Here is a 17,686-nt window from a genome sequence, read left to right on the forward strand (position 1 = left end):
AATATTTTTAATTATTTAAATATGTTTTATATATTAACAACTATAAAACTGGATATAAACAATAAATGATAATATTTAATAATAATCATTATACAAGATTTGGGGTTTGTATGTGTTTCTAAAGAATTCTTTTGTATTCACCAAGATTGCATTAATTTGATCAGAAATATGTGACCCTGGACTACAAAACCAGCCTTAAGTGGCATGGGTATATTTGTAGCAATAGTAGCAAAATGATCAATTTTTCTTTTATGTCAAAAATCATTAGGATATTAAGTAAAGGTCATGTTCCATGAAGATATTTTATACATTTCCTACCTTAAATATATCAAAACTTAATTTTTGACTAGTGTTGCATATGATATTGTAGAATATAATTACAGTTTTTTAAAAAATATATACATTTCAAAAATGTATTCCTGTGTTGGCAAAGCTGAATTTTTAGCAGCCATTAATGCAGTGTTCAGTGTCACATGATCCTTCAGAAATCATTCTAATATGTTCATTTGGTGCTCAAATAACATTTCTTATTATTTATCATGGATAAAAACAGTTGTGCTGCTTAATATACATTTTTTTCAGGATTCTTTGATTAATATAAATGTCTAAATAAATAACCTAATTAATTTTAAACGGTAATCTTTACATTAGAAATGTCCTTACTGTCACTTTTGATCAATTTAATGTGTCTTTGCTGAATAAAAGTATTAATTTAGCCTGAACTGGACTGTTTTGTTTTGGACTACTTTGTTATTTTCGCTTTTTCCCCATAATTCCATGTTTCCTTTCCGATTCTCCTATCAGTTTAGTGGCAAAATATCTAAATTAAAATGTCCCAATATAAACAAGATCATCATTTCAATGTGATGTTTCTCAGTCATTTAACAAAAAGCTCTATATTAACATTCCAGTTCTGACTTCGATGTCACTAGCACTTACCCACTTCAGAATACTGATGCTGTATCATGAGCACTGACATTCAGATCTACTGGGAAAAATGTACACTGCGGGAGATTTCATGCACTGCTTAGCATTCAACTCTGTGAAGACTGTAACCATGTGACCTGAACTTTCTTTCAACTGTTTGACTAGCTCATACCTATTTGGCCATTCACTATTGGCCAACCACCACTTCTGTGACTTACAAGTTATCTGGAGTTTGCTGTTGTGTTGTAACGACCATTTTCTTATTCATGCAGTACCATGGCATGTTATAATAGGGCTGCCATAGGGGCATCCAGCAAGCACGTGTGCCTTTTTGTTTCAACAGTATGTCTCACTGTTTGAAACCTTGTGTCAAAATAATCAACATGTGGTGAATCAGCTTTGAGATGCCCCATTCAGTTATGCATATGACGCTACTCCTGGTCTCTCATCACTCCTATAAAGCCTCTGGAATAAACTCAGTCCTGCTGGAGATCTAGCACACATAAAATATTAAGAGTAAGCTTGAATTATTTGATAGTTCTGGTGGTGAATTGCTGCATTTCTCCAGAGAGGAAGCAGTTCTTTGCTGAGGAACCTTGGTCATTTCCATGCAGTGTTCTGTGGTGCAGAAGGATTTCTGACTTGAAATATTATTAATAATTAACATATAATATAGTTTTATTTGTTAGCATGATGTTAGCATCACATCTTATGTGAAACTGAATCAGTGATTATTAAAACTAGGAAAATTATTCCACACTGAGAGTAACTTCAGCTTGAGCTGCCAGGGTTATGCCTCTAATGCCTGTATTACATCTATGTGATTTAATGGTTTAATCAGTTTATACAGAGATGAATAAAGTGTTGAATAAATTCTAGGCATAAAACTGTCAGAAGGAGTGATTACCCCATAAAACACTTTGATAGCCATTGGTATTAGTCATTTTGAGATATGTGTATATACTCTTCTGATTTGGGATTACTTTAGGAACACTTTTTGAAATTGCTGCAGTATAGCATATACACACCAGTAGGCAGTATGTATACCACACACAGCCTTTGTCTCCCTCTACTGGTCAACCTTTGTCATTACCTCAATCTCTAGTACACATTGTACCCTCTGGCATAAAAATTGACTTTTTTTTTTTAAACCAAATATTTTTTTTCTTATGTTCAAGTTTATCCTTAAAATGAGAACATGCACATAGTATGATCTAATGGAGTATTGTGTTTGTGAAATGTTAATACTAACAGATGTGTTTACAGAGCAGTTTCTTAATCACTCTCCTCTCTGACAGACTAATAGCTGTCCTTTCGGTTCAGGTTAGCTTTGTTTGAACAGCATTGTGGGTTGTCACGCTCACAGCAATGTCTGTGGCTGCAACCCAGCAGTGTTGTTCTGTGCCAGACAAGCCTGGCTGTCTCCAAGCAGACAAATTCACCTAAAAATCCCTCATGTCTTATCCTTCCTTTAGCCTTTTGCATTATGTTAGAACTTATTTATTGCAGATGTTTACTTGTTTACAAGATATTTTGTCCTGCAGCATCTGCAGATTCTTTTTATTTACTGCATTTTTAATTTACAGCTGAAATTCGTGATTACTCCTGTCTCGGTTGTGTTAATAAATATGTTCAATAAGATTTACTAATTAAAAGAGATGTGTTATATATTTTTTATCCACCATCTAGAGGAGAGTTTCAAATATAAAAGGATGTGGAAAACTCATTCTTAGTTTTTAAAACCCCCAAGAGGAACATAAGCTTGATGCAGCGTTCCACCTAATTTCCTCTGCAGACTTTTCAGAAATAAATCAGCGTTTTATTTTCCCATACCACAAAATAAATGTTTTTTATACGTGCTAATAGACTTCCTGTGCATATGTGCATCTATGTGAAAGAGATGGAAATTTGAGGCTTCGGCCAGGATTTTGTGCAAGTTGCCAGTGTGTGCGTTGTCTAGCACATGGGAGCATATGTCTAGAGAGCACTGTCACCATGGCAACAGTGTGCTTGCCAGATACGTGAAAACATCCCTGCACAGGCTGAAATGCTCATCAGCTGATAATTATCTCACCCAGTGTCATTAACACACTGAAAGCTGTACAATTAGACTGAAAGACTTTAGAAATGCACCCCTTCCCATCTGTCTTTAAATTTTATTGCATATAATATTAATATCATCTTTGAATGCAAATCGATATTGTAATATAAACTATAAATTGAAACACTTGTAAGATGCATACTGTTTGTATTACTCTAATAGAGATACCTGTATCACATTAGACCATTACATTACAATGATTTTGGGTTTGACCTGTACTTAAGAGATGAATATTATTGGATATTATTGTAACCTCCCATTCACTCGTTCCCTTTGTTACAGTAAATCCATTTACACCTTTAATGAAAAGCCATTATTAATAATTCCTCATTGAGTAGTTAATGCAATGCAGAGGAGCTTTTGCCATTTAGCATGCATTTGAGTATTTTGCATGAAATTGTATGATTGGCAAGCATGTACATGCTTTGTTCCTTTGTGTTTGCTGATCAAGCCAGAAAAGATAAGCAATTCCTCCCATTCATTCAGTGAGATGAAGAGTAAATCTCTTTATTTTGCTGGGTATTTCACATCAGTTGTCACGTTAGCAGGCATATGTCATTTCATTTGAATACACTGTAGGTCAGGGTTGGAAATTAATGAGGGCTTGTGGCAAAAATGCCACCAAAAGTAACAAAAATGCCCCAGAAACTCAAGACAAAGGGGCAAAAAATGCCCCTGCACAATTAAACAACGTATTACGGCTGTCGCAATTAAATTAAATGTGAAAATAAATAAAAATCACATTTAGATTGGCTCACATTATCAGATTGCTATTGCTTTTACGTGCTGTTTTGTGCAGCGTTGAGCCTTGTAGCCAATCAAACACGTTCTGTTGAATTTAGGAATATATTGGCCAGTCAGGCGCTTAGATTAGTCAGCGATGATTTAGATACAATTTAGATACAATTTTAAACAGTCTTTTATTGACAGTTTAAAATATTGGTTAAAGTAATTGGGAAAATGTAAGTATTTGACATTAAAGAGAAAATATGGTTTTTATAGTAATAAGGGGATTATAAAAATTGCCCTCAGAAATGTATTCCACAATTCCAGGGGGAAATATTGCCCCTTAATGGAAAAGTTAATTTCTGACCCCACTGTAGGTACAGTATTTAAATTAACTGTAAAAAAAAGACTTGGCACCATGAAAGACCACTACCATTTTTACATGCACTTTTACATTCTTACAAATGCAACTCATATTTGTAAGTGTACACTGGTCAGATGCAGAATCAACTACAGAAAACACCAGAAGGCTGGTTTATGCTGATTAGCTCCCAGTCTAGATTGTCTTGTTGGTTAAGATCCCAGTTTAGCATCCCATGCAGAGGACTAGCATCCAAAATGTGCAGTTTTTCCAGCAGGGAATGGGTGTGTTCACTGCACTGAAAGCATCAGTACATTCATCAGAGTTTGATGCAGCAAAACTGAGCGTATGACTCCAGCCAAGTCCGTGCTGTAAATGCTAATAGTGAAAAAATGAGTTCAAATTAAAAAAACCATGATGGAATTTACAGAAAAATCCTGTTTTGTTCTATACTTGCAATGCAGCTGGGTATTTCAGCTCGGATAGAGAGAAAGAGATGATAGATAAGATGGAGGTAAAATGACAAAAAAACAAAAAACATTGATATATATAGAAAAACAGGTTTTCTTTACATTACAGCAGCCAGAGTGGGAAGCCTGCTTCACTCCTCACCGTGGGGGAGGGAAACGTGTCTGAAGATGTGTTAAGGGGAGAGAGAGAGCCGAGCAGTGAGTCTGCAAGTGGCGAGTATCTGCAACGGGTTTCATTTGGATAAAGCCCACCTTCAGCAATAGATCGAAGAGAGAGAGAGTGTGCGATATAAAAAAGAGGGAGGGATGGAGAAAAGAGAGAAGGGGACGTAGCACACAAAGGGATCGATTTGACACTCTAGATTTCAGGAATCACCATTGGGAATAGAGAAGGTGTATGAGTGACCGTGAGACTGTGATCGGTGGCAGATATGGCAGTGAGCGCGTGGCAGGCTCTGTCTCCGCTGCAGTGGGCTCGCTGGGGCTGGGACACGCTGTTGGGAGGGACATCTGGAGACGATGGGGCAGACCCAGCCCTAGGGCTCCTCCGACGCCTCAGCTGGACCTCCAGGCATGAATACATGATCCAAGGCAGGCAGAGGTGAGCGTGAGGTAACAGGAGAGAAAGGACAGGGACTAATGCGGTGAGACTGGGTGGGGGTCTGCACATCTGTCTGAGGCTGCGCTTTTGTTGCTGTATTTGGACTGCTGCTATATTTTGCTATCACACATATCACATATTGTGTCAGATTTGCATATGCTGATGCCAAGACCAAAAAAAACATTCACAAACCGATGTTTTGTTGTATTGGCGTAAAAAGCAACAAGGGCATTATCAGTCTTGACTGAAATGGCATAAATGTGTTAATGTGTGAAAATAGCACCTTCACTGTGATACTCAGTGGTTTAAAATCAAATAATGAGTGAATATAGTGAATGAGAGAAAATGGACTCTGTTTGAGCTGCAGTTATTGGTCTTCTAGCTGCAGGTTCAGCACTTTAATTTCCATCTGTGATAATCCACCAGGGCCTTTTAGAGATTTGCTGATGCATGCATTTGTTTATAAGATCTGGCACACAAGAAATGATTGTTTAATATACTTTAGGTGTCTCTCAGTTTATTTGATCCTGTAGTGTAAATATGAGCTTCGATGTGTTGTCTCATAAATAGATTTTGCTTGTTTGCTGTATCAGCGCTGGATTTGATATGCAGCATCGTTGTATGTAAACAAAACAAACTTGATGTTTACACTTCAGTGAGGTTATTAATCAACTCTTAAGTTAATGTCACTGTCTCACTGTTTCTTCTGTAGGAGTTCAGACTCAGACGGAGCGTTCGAAACCCCTGAGTCCACCACCCCTGTGAAGTCTGCTTCCCCACCAGTGCCCCCAACAGAGCCCCCCTGCACCAACTCAGAGGCATTGTCCCCAGAACACACAGGTACGTGTAGATCTCCATTCCATTGCAATTCACACCACAGACTATGTGGATTCAAATAGTTTTACTTATTATTTAACTTCATTATTTAGCTTCAGGACAGTTTACTAGACTTTCAAATGCTTAAGGAAATGCTTAAGATGACCGGATATTGACAAATAGTGACACTGCGTCTTATTTTGAATGAATTTTGTAATATTTAATAGAAAGTAAAAATGGACAGTATTAAATTAAATTACAATAAATACTAAATGTCTGCTATAGCGGACAGCATTGAGCAAGGCTAGGAGGTTGGGAGCCATCCCAATCTCTTTCTGGGGCATCTGTAAAATTAGAAATTACATTTAAATGCATATTTAACAGTAAAATGAATTAATATTGCCAACAGTCACATGTATAAAAGGTTAACATCTGTATTCTGTCAATCGATTTACAAATAATCACATTTTCTGTAATTAATCATGATTGTATTTGTATTTTAATATATTCATATTGTCATAATTTCACATTGAATCTCCAAATTAATGTTGAAACATAACACTGGTATATTTTAGATACATGTTTAACTGCATCTTTTTACCAAGTAGCCTATTATTAACAAATTTAGGACCATTACTATTATTTTTTCAATTAACTATTCTTAACTGTAAAACCCAGGAAATGTTATGAAATAACTATATCTAGTTATCTAGTATCTAAGTATCTATAGCTAGAAATATGAACTGAACCTAAAATATGTTATATGAAAATTTTAGATGTCAATTTATGCTTTGTTGGAAACAGTGGTCTAATTAAATTCTTTATTCAATACGCTTCTCTTCGTGATTTTTAGCAGTATTCTTGTTTATTAAAGAAAATTAAGAAAAGGATGCCTTTTTACTTCCATTGTTCTCTGGCAGAAGTCCAGTAGTCTTTGTTATCAAACACTGCACTTGTTCTCCCTCTAGTGGATGTACAGTGTATTTCTACATGTTTTTTTCATGAAAGATCTATAAATGAATAAAAACTAACAAACAATACTTACAAACAATAATTTCTGTGCTCTATGCTTCTTCAATTCTTTAGTTGTTTGTCATTAAATAATATCAGTACATTTGTGAGTACTATTTTGTGATTGGGGGTTGTGGCCTAATGGTTAGAAAGACGGACTTCGTTAGAGGGTCGCGGATTGGAGTCTCGGTACCAGCAGGTATTGTAGGTGAGAGGGAGTAAATGTACAGCCCTCTCTTCCATCCTCAATACCATGACTGAGGTGAGACCCTTGAGCAAGCCACAGAACCCCCAACTGTTCCCGGGGCGGCGCTGCAAAAATAACTGTTCGCTACTCACTGCTGTGTGTGTGCACTTGGATGGGTAATTGTAGACCACAAATTCCAAGTATGGGACAGCATACTTGGCTGTAAGTCACCTCACTTTCACTTGAAAGCATGATCTATTTTCAAAATGTATAGTAACATGTCACTCCCTATCTTTACAGCTACAACTGCTGACATCTCTGTCAGCGAAGACCAAGACTCACAACAGCTTCAACCTCCCAGTCGCTCTCAATCTACAGCCTTTGATGAGGACAAACCAATAGCTGCTAGTGGCACTTACAACCTAGATTACTTAATTGCTAATGACCCCTTCTCAGAATCAAATTTTGGGTCTGAACCATCAAGCCGAGCGCCTCTCACCCGCTCTCTAAGCCTACAGTCTGGTGAGTTAGAGAGCCCAGGAGACAAATCCTCAGGAGGAACCTGCGACAAACCCATACACCCACGAGCAGAGTCCTTCAGCGTAGGAACAGAAAGCGCTCCGGGAACCCTTCGTAAAGTGAAGAAGCCCCGTCCAGGTTCCTTGAAGAAGAAACCTCTTTCCAGGCAGAACTCAAACCCAGAGCATTCCTCTTCCAAAACGGTGTCCTCTAGCAGCACGCCAGAAGAGAAAAAGAGAGGGAAACCTCCTCCCGAAAGTTCCTTGCAGACCCAAGAGAGGAATAGTTGCTCTCCCAGCCCTACTCCTAGTCCTGCTAGTACCCTGCGGAGGAGCAGGATCAAGTCTCGGGTTGAGAGCCCTCCACCTTTGGCTGAGGAGATCACTACCAGCTCAACATCAACTCAGCTCCAGCCGAATCTTCCTGATCCGGTATTCGAAGCTCCAACTGTCCCCGACGAGGAGTCTCCTATCCCTCCCAGTGCCTCCTACAAATGGGATCCGGACAACTTTGAGAATATTGACCCGTTCAATACAGGAGGCAGTAAAGTCGCCAACTCGCCAGTCTTGGGCAGGAAAACCGACTTCACATCAGTTTCGGACACCCCTGTTGCTGTTGAGGAGCCTCGTGCCACTTCCCCTGCTAAAGAGCAAACCATCAACATTGAGGAACAGCCAATAAACAAGCGCCAACCAGTCAGACTGGAGTTTGACTATTCGGAGGACAGTGGAGAGGCGCCACGCAGTACTCCTCCTCCTAAAAACCTAGGCAAGAAACCAGGGGCCAAGATGCCCATTCGAAAGCCCAAACTGGGGATTAAGAAAGCCCCTCCACCCCAGACAGAGCAGCTAGACAATGCACCTGTCCCAGCACTTTCAAATGACATTGATGATATCCCGATCCCCAAGGGGTCATACAACTTTGATCCCAGCAAGTGGGATGACCCGAACTTTAATCCATTTTCTTCAAGCACTGGTGTCCCCAACTCTCCTCGCCTTTCTGGAGGATCTTACAGCTTTGATCCTGACTCCTTCGATGACTCAATCGATCCCTTCAAATCATCCAACAAGATGGGAAACTCGCCTCCGAAAGCTGCCTCTTTTGACAAGTCTAGCAATGACAATGAGAATGACAATGATAACATTGTTGAGTTGCAGGATCACAACCAGAACAAACCTGCCAAAAACAAGAAGAAGCCTCTCAAATCGTAAGTCTGAAGCTATTTCATTTCAAACTACATCATTGTCCCTGGTCATCCATTGTAGTGCACTGTGTTTAATTCTATATTTCTAAATGGGTGTTAGTACTTGTTTGTCAGCCTCTGTGTCTCATGTATCACAGGAAGTCCAGCAATGTCTCTTCTCTGTGTTGTTTCTTGTAAGTAGAGAGATGGTGGAAAAATCAGCATCAGCAATAATATAGCTTAACATAAAATGCCACTATAACATGTTTTAACTCATGAGCTCACGTCAATTGTTTCATCATTCAATTTAATACATATGGCTGCTTCCACATCACATCATTCCACGTCACCTCCATCTTCCTCGGCTCCATGTTTGATATTCTCAAATGAGAATGTGTTGCCCTCTAGTGGACCCTCAAACAAGTGCAGTCGATTCCAGGAACAGAGGGCGAACTCATGCATGCAAATGTGCACAGGGTACAAACTTTAGGCTAGTAAAAGTTTTATGATTAGTTTACAAAGTGCATGTGATCCAAGTTGACTACGCTTTTTCCAATGAAGCAGAAGTGAGATTGACATTTCATCTTTAAAATCTCTGAATGAATTCCTAGTCCAGACATTTTTATGAGACTCATTTCAAAGATCTTACCTCCTTAGGGTAGCCTAGTGGATAATAAACGTTGCAGGTTTTATTACAGGAAAGCAGAAACTGTGACCTGGAATGCTGACAAGGGAATCTTTATTGTGCCTTTGAGCAAGATGTTAGTTTCCTCATCTAAGACGGCCTGTACACCCTGATTCATTAATACAGCTGTTTGGGAGCAGTTTTAATTAATATTACTTTCAAACTGGGAGTTTGTTGGATCATTTGCTCCTGTTTTAGATTAATCCATCTAATATATTTTGCTCAGCTGCAGACTTTCCTCTACAGTTCTTATACAATTCATTTATTTCAACACAGATGTCTTTTCAGATTTGATATGAGGAGTGAAGCAATACTCCTGAAATATTTACATCACACTTACATTATGAAATGTGCCAAAAACAGCAACAGAATAGGATTTGAAATGTTTGTTATGTGAGGCATCTGTCACTTTCTTGGGTCACTGAGCAATTTAACAGGGGCTACAGGGATTAATACTAACTAGGTCAGGGCAGACTGTGGAGTATTAAGGGTATTTTTGTTTTTATTTTCTAATTCTAAACCACAAATCTTTACTGCATAATCGCTATACTTTTGCAAGACATATTTCCAATTCATCTTTAGTGAATTTCCTGCCATGGGTCCATTCGTAAAGACTGCATTAGCAAAAAAGTATGTTTACTGTAAAAAACATATTTGCACAAGAAAATTACAAACTGAAACACATAACATTGATTTAGCCCACTAATAAAGGCATCAGTCATTATGTAAAGCCTGAATAATCCATTATATTGCGGGCTAGTAAGAGCTTAACTCATAAGATTTAATCCTTAATTTAAATATATTGTAATTCTTACAGTAAATGACACTGTTTATTATTGTCAAAAAGTTTTTTAAAACCTTTGTCAGGCCAACACAACAGGTATGTATTATTTAACAAAAACTTTTATTCAGTAGAACATTATCTGTAAGTATCTGTCAAAAAACTGCTGTGTATAATAAATATGGTTGGGTATTAATTATTTGTATCGGTTTGGTTGGTTGGACAAAAAAAATTGGTTGGACAAAAAAAAAAAAATTGGTTGGACAAAACAAAAAAAATGGCTTGGATGCTACAGTTGAGGTCAAAAGTTTACATACACCTTGCAAAATCTACAAAATGTTAATTATTTTAACCAAAATAATTTTTATTTAGTACTGACCTGAATGAGATATTTCACATAAAAGATGTTTACATATAGTCCACAAGAGAAAATAATAGTTGAATTTATAAAAATGACCCCAATTAAAAAATTTACATACACTTGATTCTAAATACTGTGTTCTTACCTGAATGATCCACAGCGTTTTTTTTTTTTTTTTTTTTTTAAAGTGATAGTTGTTCACTGATGCCTTGTTTGTCCTGAACAGTTAAACTGCCCACTATTCTCCAGAAAAATCCTTCAGGTCTTTCAAATTTGTTGGTTTTTCAGCATTTTTGTGTATTTGAACCCTTTCTAACAATGACTGTATAATTTTGAGATCCATTTTTTTCAAACTAAGGACAACTGAGGGACCCATATGCAGCTAAGACAGAAGGTTCAAATGCTCACTGATGCTCCAGAAAGAAAAACGATGCATAAAGAGCCAGAGGGTGAAAATGTTTGGAATTTGAAGATCAGGGTAAATTTAACTTATTTTGTCTTCTGGGAACCATGTAAGTATCTTCTGTAGCTTCTGAAGGGCAGTACTAAAAAAAAAATATGATGTAGGCAAAGTAATACAAATGTACACAACTTCCTTCTGTTCAAAAGTTTACACCCCTGGCTCTTAATGCATCATTTTTCCTTCTGGAGCATCAGTGAGCGTTTAAAACTTTTGTAATAGTTGCATATGAGTCCCTCAGTTGTCCTCAGTGTGAAAAGATGTAAAAGACTTATTTGTGGAATATCTTATTCAGGTCAGTACTAAATAAAAAATAATGTGCATTTTGTATAATCCTATTATTTTGGTAAAATAATTAACATTTTGCAGATTCTGCAAGGTGTATGTAAACTTTTGACCTCAACTGTATCTTTTGTTCTAGATTGATACTTTAACAAGTAACCACAAACTTATGTCTTTTTTTCTTAAACAGCAACACATTTAGAGTGAAGAAATCACCAAAGAGGACACAGATTACTGAGCCATCTGCTCAAGTAAGTCAAGACATGAGTGTACATTTACTTACAGTACACTCACACAGTCACTGCAGATGTTCATTCTGAAGATCATCTGTTTCTCCCCTTCGCTGCCACCCCATATCATAACAGTGTTGTCCTGTGTGTTCTCCACTCTCGCCCTCCACTTCACACACACATAATCACCTGCAGGAGCACTCGCCCGATGCCAATCCCGAGCCTTCACAAGATCACGCCACAGATGAGGAGAAACTGGCTTCCTCTACCAATCAGAAATGGACTAGACATGACGTAGAGGTGGAGCTGAACTCTGACCCCCAAGACTTCCCGCAGCCGACTGACTTTACAGCTTTTGTCAGCGAGAACAGTTTACCTGCACAGAATGATGGTGAGAGAGTGGAGGAGTCTCTTATTATGTTACTACATTATCTCTAATCATGAGTCATGGATTTTCTGTCTGCTGTCCTGCATTGTTTTACATAGATTGCTTGGAAGAATAAGAAGAGGACTATGTCAAATTGCGAAATAATAGTAATGGTCCTAAAAATTGTTTAAAAATCGCACATGATCCAAATTTGCCTACAACCCCAAATGACCAACGCTGACCCGTTTTATTAGCCTTTTGACCTAGAGGGAACCATTTACACCCTAGGGCAGTTTCTGCCTGAAACTAACTGGGTCAGTAGTACAGAAGCAGATGAATTATAGTGGCACTCTCATATTGGTTCTGTCAGTCTGAACTGATGACCGGCATAGAAAGAATATTCTTTGAAAGCCTTTAGAACAGTTAGAACTGTTATATCTTCTCTCATTTGGTGTCTTTTCTATAGTTACAGACTATGAGATTGAATACATGGAAAAGATCGGCTCCTCCGCACCTGTGAGTATCTTTCTGAATTAAAGACGCACTAAACTTTGGGAACTTTTCTAAAAAAAAAACAAGTGTGTGTGACAAACATTAAACTATTGTTAAATTACACACCTTTGTATTTAATGTGAATACATTATATTGAATACTTATATTTTTTACAGCCTCTGTCGGTGAAGAAACCATCACTTTATCTGAAGCTGGACTCTGTGACAGAAAGTCCAACGAAGACTTCCAGCATGCAAGATTCAGAACCCAACTCTCCCTGCACTGGGTAAACCAAACACTCAGACACACACACACACGCACACATATACACTACAAGTCAAAAGTTTTTGAACAGTTTTTAATGTTTTTTTTTAAAGAAGTCTTTTCTGCTCACCAAGCCTGCATTTATTATATAAAATAACTGTTTTCTATTATAATATATTTTTAAATGTATTCCTATATTTAATTTATTCCTGTGATCAAAGCTAAATTTTCAGCATCATTACTCCAGTCTTCAGTGTCACATGATCCTTCAGAAATCATTCTAATATGCTGATTTGCTGTTCAACAAACATTTATTATTGTTATTATCATTATTTAAAACAGTTGAGTACATTTTTTCAGAATTCTTTGATGAATAGAAAGATCCAAAGATCAGCATATAAAATAAAAATAAAAAGCTTTTGTAACATTATACACTGTACCATTCAAAAGCTTCAGTCAGTACAATTTTTATTTTGTTGGGGGAAAGAAATGATGGAAATTTATACTTTTATTTATCAAGGATGCTTTAAATTGATCAAAACTGATGGTAAAGTCGGCACGATAGCCGTGTGGGCAGTGCGCTGACATATGGTGCAATTGCACCTCGGGTGTCCTGAGATCGAATCCCGCCTCTTGGACCTTTCTCGATCCCACTCCCCCCTCTCTCTCCCACTCACTTCCTGTCGTATCTCCGCTATCCTGTCAAAGAAAAATGGAAAAACGCCCCCCCCCCCAAAAAAAGAAGAGAGGTTATAAAATATTTATAATGTTACAAAAGATTTCCATTTCAGATAAATGCAGTTCTTCTAAATTTTATATTTATTTTGCAGTTCTTCTGAACTTTATAAAAATCTGCTCAGCTGTTTTCAACATAATAATAAAAAAAAAAAAATGTTTTTTTTTGAGCAGCAAATCAGAATATTAGAATGATTTCTGAAGGATCATGTAATGTAGTGATGCTAAAAGTTCAGCTTTGAAATCACAGAAATAAATTACGTTTTAAAATATATTCAAATAGAAAACAGTTATTTTAAATAGAAAAATATTTCAACATTTTACTGTTTTTGCTGTACTTCGGATAAAATAAATGCAGGCTTGGTGAGCAGATGAGACTTCTTTAAAAAAAACATTAAAAATCTAACTGTTCAAACATTTTTGACTGGTAATGTATATAATGTATTATTATATATAACATATATTATATATTCCTTAAAATTGCATTGAAATGACTTAATAACAGTAGTAGTAGTCTGTGTGGAAATATTTTCTTCTGTCAGTTAGCACCTGCTGCAAGATAACATAACTGCACCTTTATTTTGACAAAAATCTGTTTAGTTGACTACTGAGCTGCTATAAAACCATAAAGATTATTTTAAAGAAATACATTTGCTAAAGGTAGATTTTGTCAAATTTTTGAAATAACAAATCTATCACTGGGGCGGCACCCTTTCAAAAGCTACTAATATGTACATTCAAAGTATCATTATGTGCCTTAAGGTACTAAAATGAATAATATAGAGGTAAATAAGGTACAAAGATGTGCCTTTTAGCTTTAGGGTACCATCCCAGTGACAGCTTTGTACCTTTTTTCTTAAAGTGTATCATATAGATTGCCTCACTTAGACTGAAATCCATTAAACTTGATTCACATGAGGTCTTTAAAGATTATTTACCTTACTTTTGGCCGTGTGTTTATGGTGTGATGCTTTACAGGAGCTTTGAGGAGATGGAGGCTCAGATCTCGCAGGGGAAATCACCAGTGCTGCCACCACGTGGTGATCGTGGCTCCATGGCCTCAGAGAAAAGCAGAAAGAGGGACAGTCAGTCTCAGAGTCGAACGCAGAGCAATGAGAGAGATGGAGCGGTAAGTGCAAAACGCTGAAAGAATCAGCACCTTTAAGTGTGTTGACGTTATTAGCTTAGATAATGTGGAGCTCATACAGTCAAGAAAACATCACACAATGTCTGAAGATGGGGTTGTTTTTATTTTGTTACTAATTATTGCACAGCTTATCTTAAGCATTTACAATGCTACATTTTTGTTTTCAGTCTTAAAGCGACAGTGCATCTTAAAAAAAAATAATTCTGTCATTTTCTACCCCCATGTTATTTCCAGAACATATGCTCAAAAGGAGTCTTTTCTATATAATTGTCCATTTTCCAATTATAATGATAGTAAACAATGACAGAATTTTGAGTGAACTCTCCCTTTAAGACAACTATTTTGCTAGGCATGCAGCTTACTCAGGGTCTCCCCACTAGAATCAGTATCGCAGATTGTTTATAAGCTTCGTAAACCCATCATAGAAGTGTTATGATGCACTGGGCTAAATACAGCTTTCCCTGCCTCACTGACACCCAGACACCTCCTCCTCCTGTTGTCCCTCTTCTGCTTTCGGTCCCAACGCAGTCCCCCATCCAGGGCCCCATGGACCCCTCAGATCTGCCCCTCTTAGACAGACTGTCTGATTCACCTGCCCCTCTCAGCTACCTGGAGCCTGATCTAGCAGAGACCAACCCCACTGCCTTCGCTCAAAAACTGCAGGTGTGTAGAGTGAAGCCTACCAACCAACAATCTCTTCCTCTCTGGGACCTTCTCTGCTGTGTGTGTGTGAGAGAGAGACAGAGTGTGTGTGTATTCACTCAGCTGTGTTTCACTATGTGTTTGTTTGTCCCTCCAGTCTTTCATGTACCTTGTCTGCTTTGTTTTTGTCTCTCATTTTAAGTTTGGCCCCTAGTGCTGGGGTCAGGAGATGTTAAAGGAATAGTTAAACCAAAAGTGAAAATTCTGTCATATTTATTCATCCTCAAGTTTCTAGAAGCCCCAGTTCCTAGATGTGAATATAGGAACTGGGGCTGGCAAACTCTAAAATGAGTAAAAGCACTATAAAGCTACACTACCATTCACAAGTTTGGGATCAGTATGATTTTTAAAAAAAGAAATTAATATTTTTTATTCATCAATGATGCATTAAATTGATCAAAAGTGATTGACTTTACATTATTACAAATTTTATTTTTAATAAATGATGTTCTTTTGAACTTTCTATTAATCAAAGAATCCAAAAAAGTTAGTGTATATTACATGTTTTAAAAATCAGATTACAGTTTTTTTGTATGGTTTACATGATTACATTTTATTCACACAATTGCAGTAAATCATTTGTGATGTTTTGATTCTCCCTAATTTATCTTTATATATTTTATATTTTTTCTCTTTTGAATTTTCCTTTCTAAACATTATGCTGTGTGTCATACTGTTTACCTTTGTACAGAATTGCTTTGTAGATGTCATATAAGTACATTTGTGAACCATACTTCTGTGTTTTGCCAAAAAAAAAAAAAAAAACTCAATTAGTTGTTAGTTTTTAATCAACTCACAAACCCACTGCAGTTCTTACATTAAACCCATGTAATGTAATTTAATGTAGTTTGTGATGTTGATATAAAAAAAATTGAATATATTTTCTTTCTTCTTTCTCGCATGGACTACTTTTATGTTGCTGTTATGGTGCTATTTTGGAGCTTGACCGCTCTGGTCCCCATTTACTGTTATTATAAGGCGTCTTCTCAGATATTCTGCTAAATGTCACAATTTGTGTTCCACTGAAAGACAGAAGTTTCATTTTGGCTGATTTATTTCTTTAAAAATAAATACAATTGAGGTCAAAAGTTTACATCCCCCTTTCAAAATGTGCAAAATGTTCATTATTTTACCAAAATAAGAGGGATCATACAAAATGCATGTTATTGTTTATTTAGTACTGACCTGAATAAGATACTTCACATAAAAGATATTTACATAGAGTCCTCAAGAGAAAATATTAGTTGAATTTCTAAAAATGACCCCGTTCAAAAGTTTACATCCCCCTGATTCTTAATACTGTGTTGTTACCCTAATGATCCACAACTGTGTTTTTTTGTTTAGTGATAGTTGTTCATGAGTCCATTGTTTGTCTTGGCCAGTTAAACTGTCTGCTGTTCTTCAGTAAAGTCATTCAGGTCCCACAAATTCTTTGGTTTTCCAGCATTTTTGTGTATTTAAACCCTTTCCAACAATGACTGTATATTTTGAGATCCATCTTTTCAATCTATTACAGAAGGTTCAAATGCTCACTGATGCTACATGATGTGAAAACTTTTGAACAGAATGGAGATTTTTCTTATTTTGCCTAAATATCATATTTTTCATTTAGTATTGCCCTTCAGAGGCTACAGATAATAGTTACATGTTTTCCAGAGGACAAAATAAGTTACATTTACCCTGATCTTCAAATTCTAAAAGTTTTCACCCCCCGGCTCTTAATGCATTGTTTTTTTTCGTTCTGAAGCATCAGTGAGCATTTGAACCTTCTGTAATAGTTGCATATGAGTCCCTCAGTTGTTCTCATTGTGAAAAGATGGATCTCAAAATCATACAGTCATTGTTGAAAAGAGGTCAAATACACAAAAATGCTGAAAACCAAAGAATGTGTGGGATTTTTTTTTTTTTTTGTGGGAAGAACAGTGGGCAGTTTAACTGTTCAGGACAAACAATGGACTCATGAACAACTATCACCAAACAAAAAACACAGCTGTGGATCATTCAGGTAACAACACAGTATTAAGAATCAAGAGGATGTAAACTTTTGAACGGGGTCTTTTTTATAAATTCAACTATTATTTTCTCTTGTGGACTATATGTAAACATCTTTTATGTGAAATATTTTTACAGGTTAGTACTAAAACAAAAACATGCATTTTGTATGATCCCTTTTTATTTTGAAAAAAATAATTAACATTTAGCAGGTTTCTGAAAGGGAGATATAAACTTTTGAGCTCAACTGTACTAATAATAAACCTCCTAGAAAGGATCGACAGAT

The 17,686-nt window shown here is 36.8% G+C and overlaps 1 protein-coding gene across 13 annotated transcripts in view; it reads left to right on the plus strand.

Annotated features, from left to right (window-relative positions):
• The window catches only part of tacc2 (transforming, acidic coiled-coil containing protein 2), an 89,878-nt gene that overhangs the window by 56,186 nt on the left and 16,006 nt on the right, over positions 1-17,686 (plus strand). For 10 of the 13 annotated variants that reach the window (XM_051126884.1, XM_051126894.1, XM_051126895.1 and 7 more), the window contains 8 exons: positions 5,899-6,026; positions 7,501-8,926; positions 11,662-11,722; positions 11,837-12,092; positions 12,535-12,584; positions 12,737-12,846; positions 14,538-14,688; positions 15,187-15,369. In XM_051126884.1, coding sequence (XP_050982841.1) covers positions 5,899-6,026; positions 7,501-8,926; positions 11,662-11,722; positions 11,837-12,092; positions 12,535-12,584; positions 12,737-12,846; positions 14,538-14,688; positions 15,187-15,369 — 2,365 coding nt within the window. The remainder of the gene's footprint in view (positions 1-5,898; positions 6,027-7,500; positions 8,927-11,661; positions 11,723-11,836; positions 12,093-12,534; positions 12,585-12,736; positions 12,847-14,537; positions 14,689-15,186; positions 15,370-17,686) is intronic. The other 3 variants (XM_051126886.1, XM_051126888.1, XM_051126892.1) reach the window with 3 other exon arrangements.

This window comes from Labeo rohita, chromosome 13 (assembly GCF_022985175.1).
Source record: "Labeo rohita strain BAU-BD-2019 chromosome 13, IGBB_LRoh.1.0, whole genome shotgun sequence".
NCBI classification, from domain to species: Eukaryota; Metazoa; Chordata; class Actinopteri; order Cypriniformes; family Cyprinidae; genus Labeo; species Labeo rohita.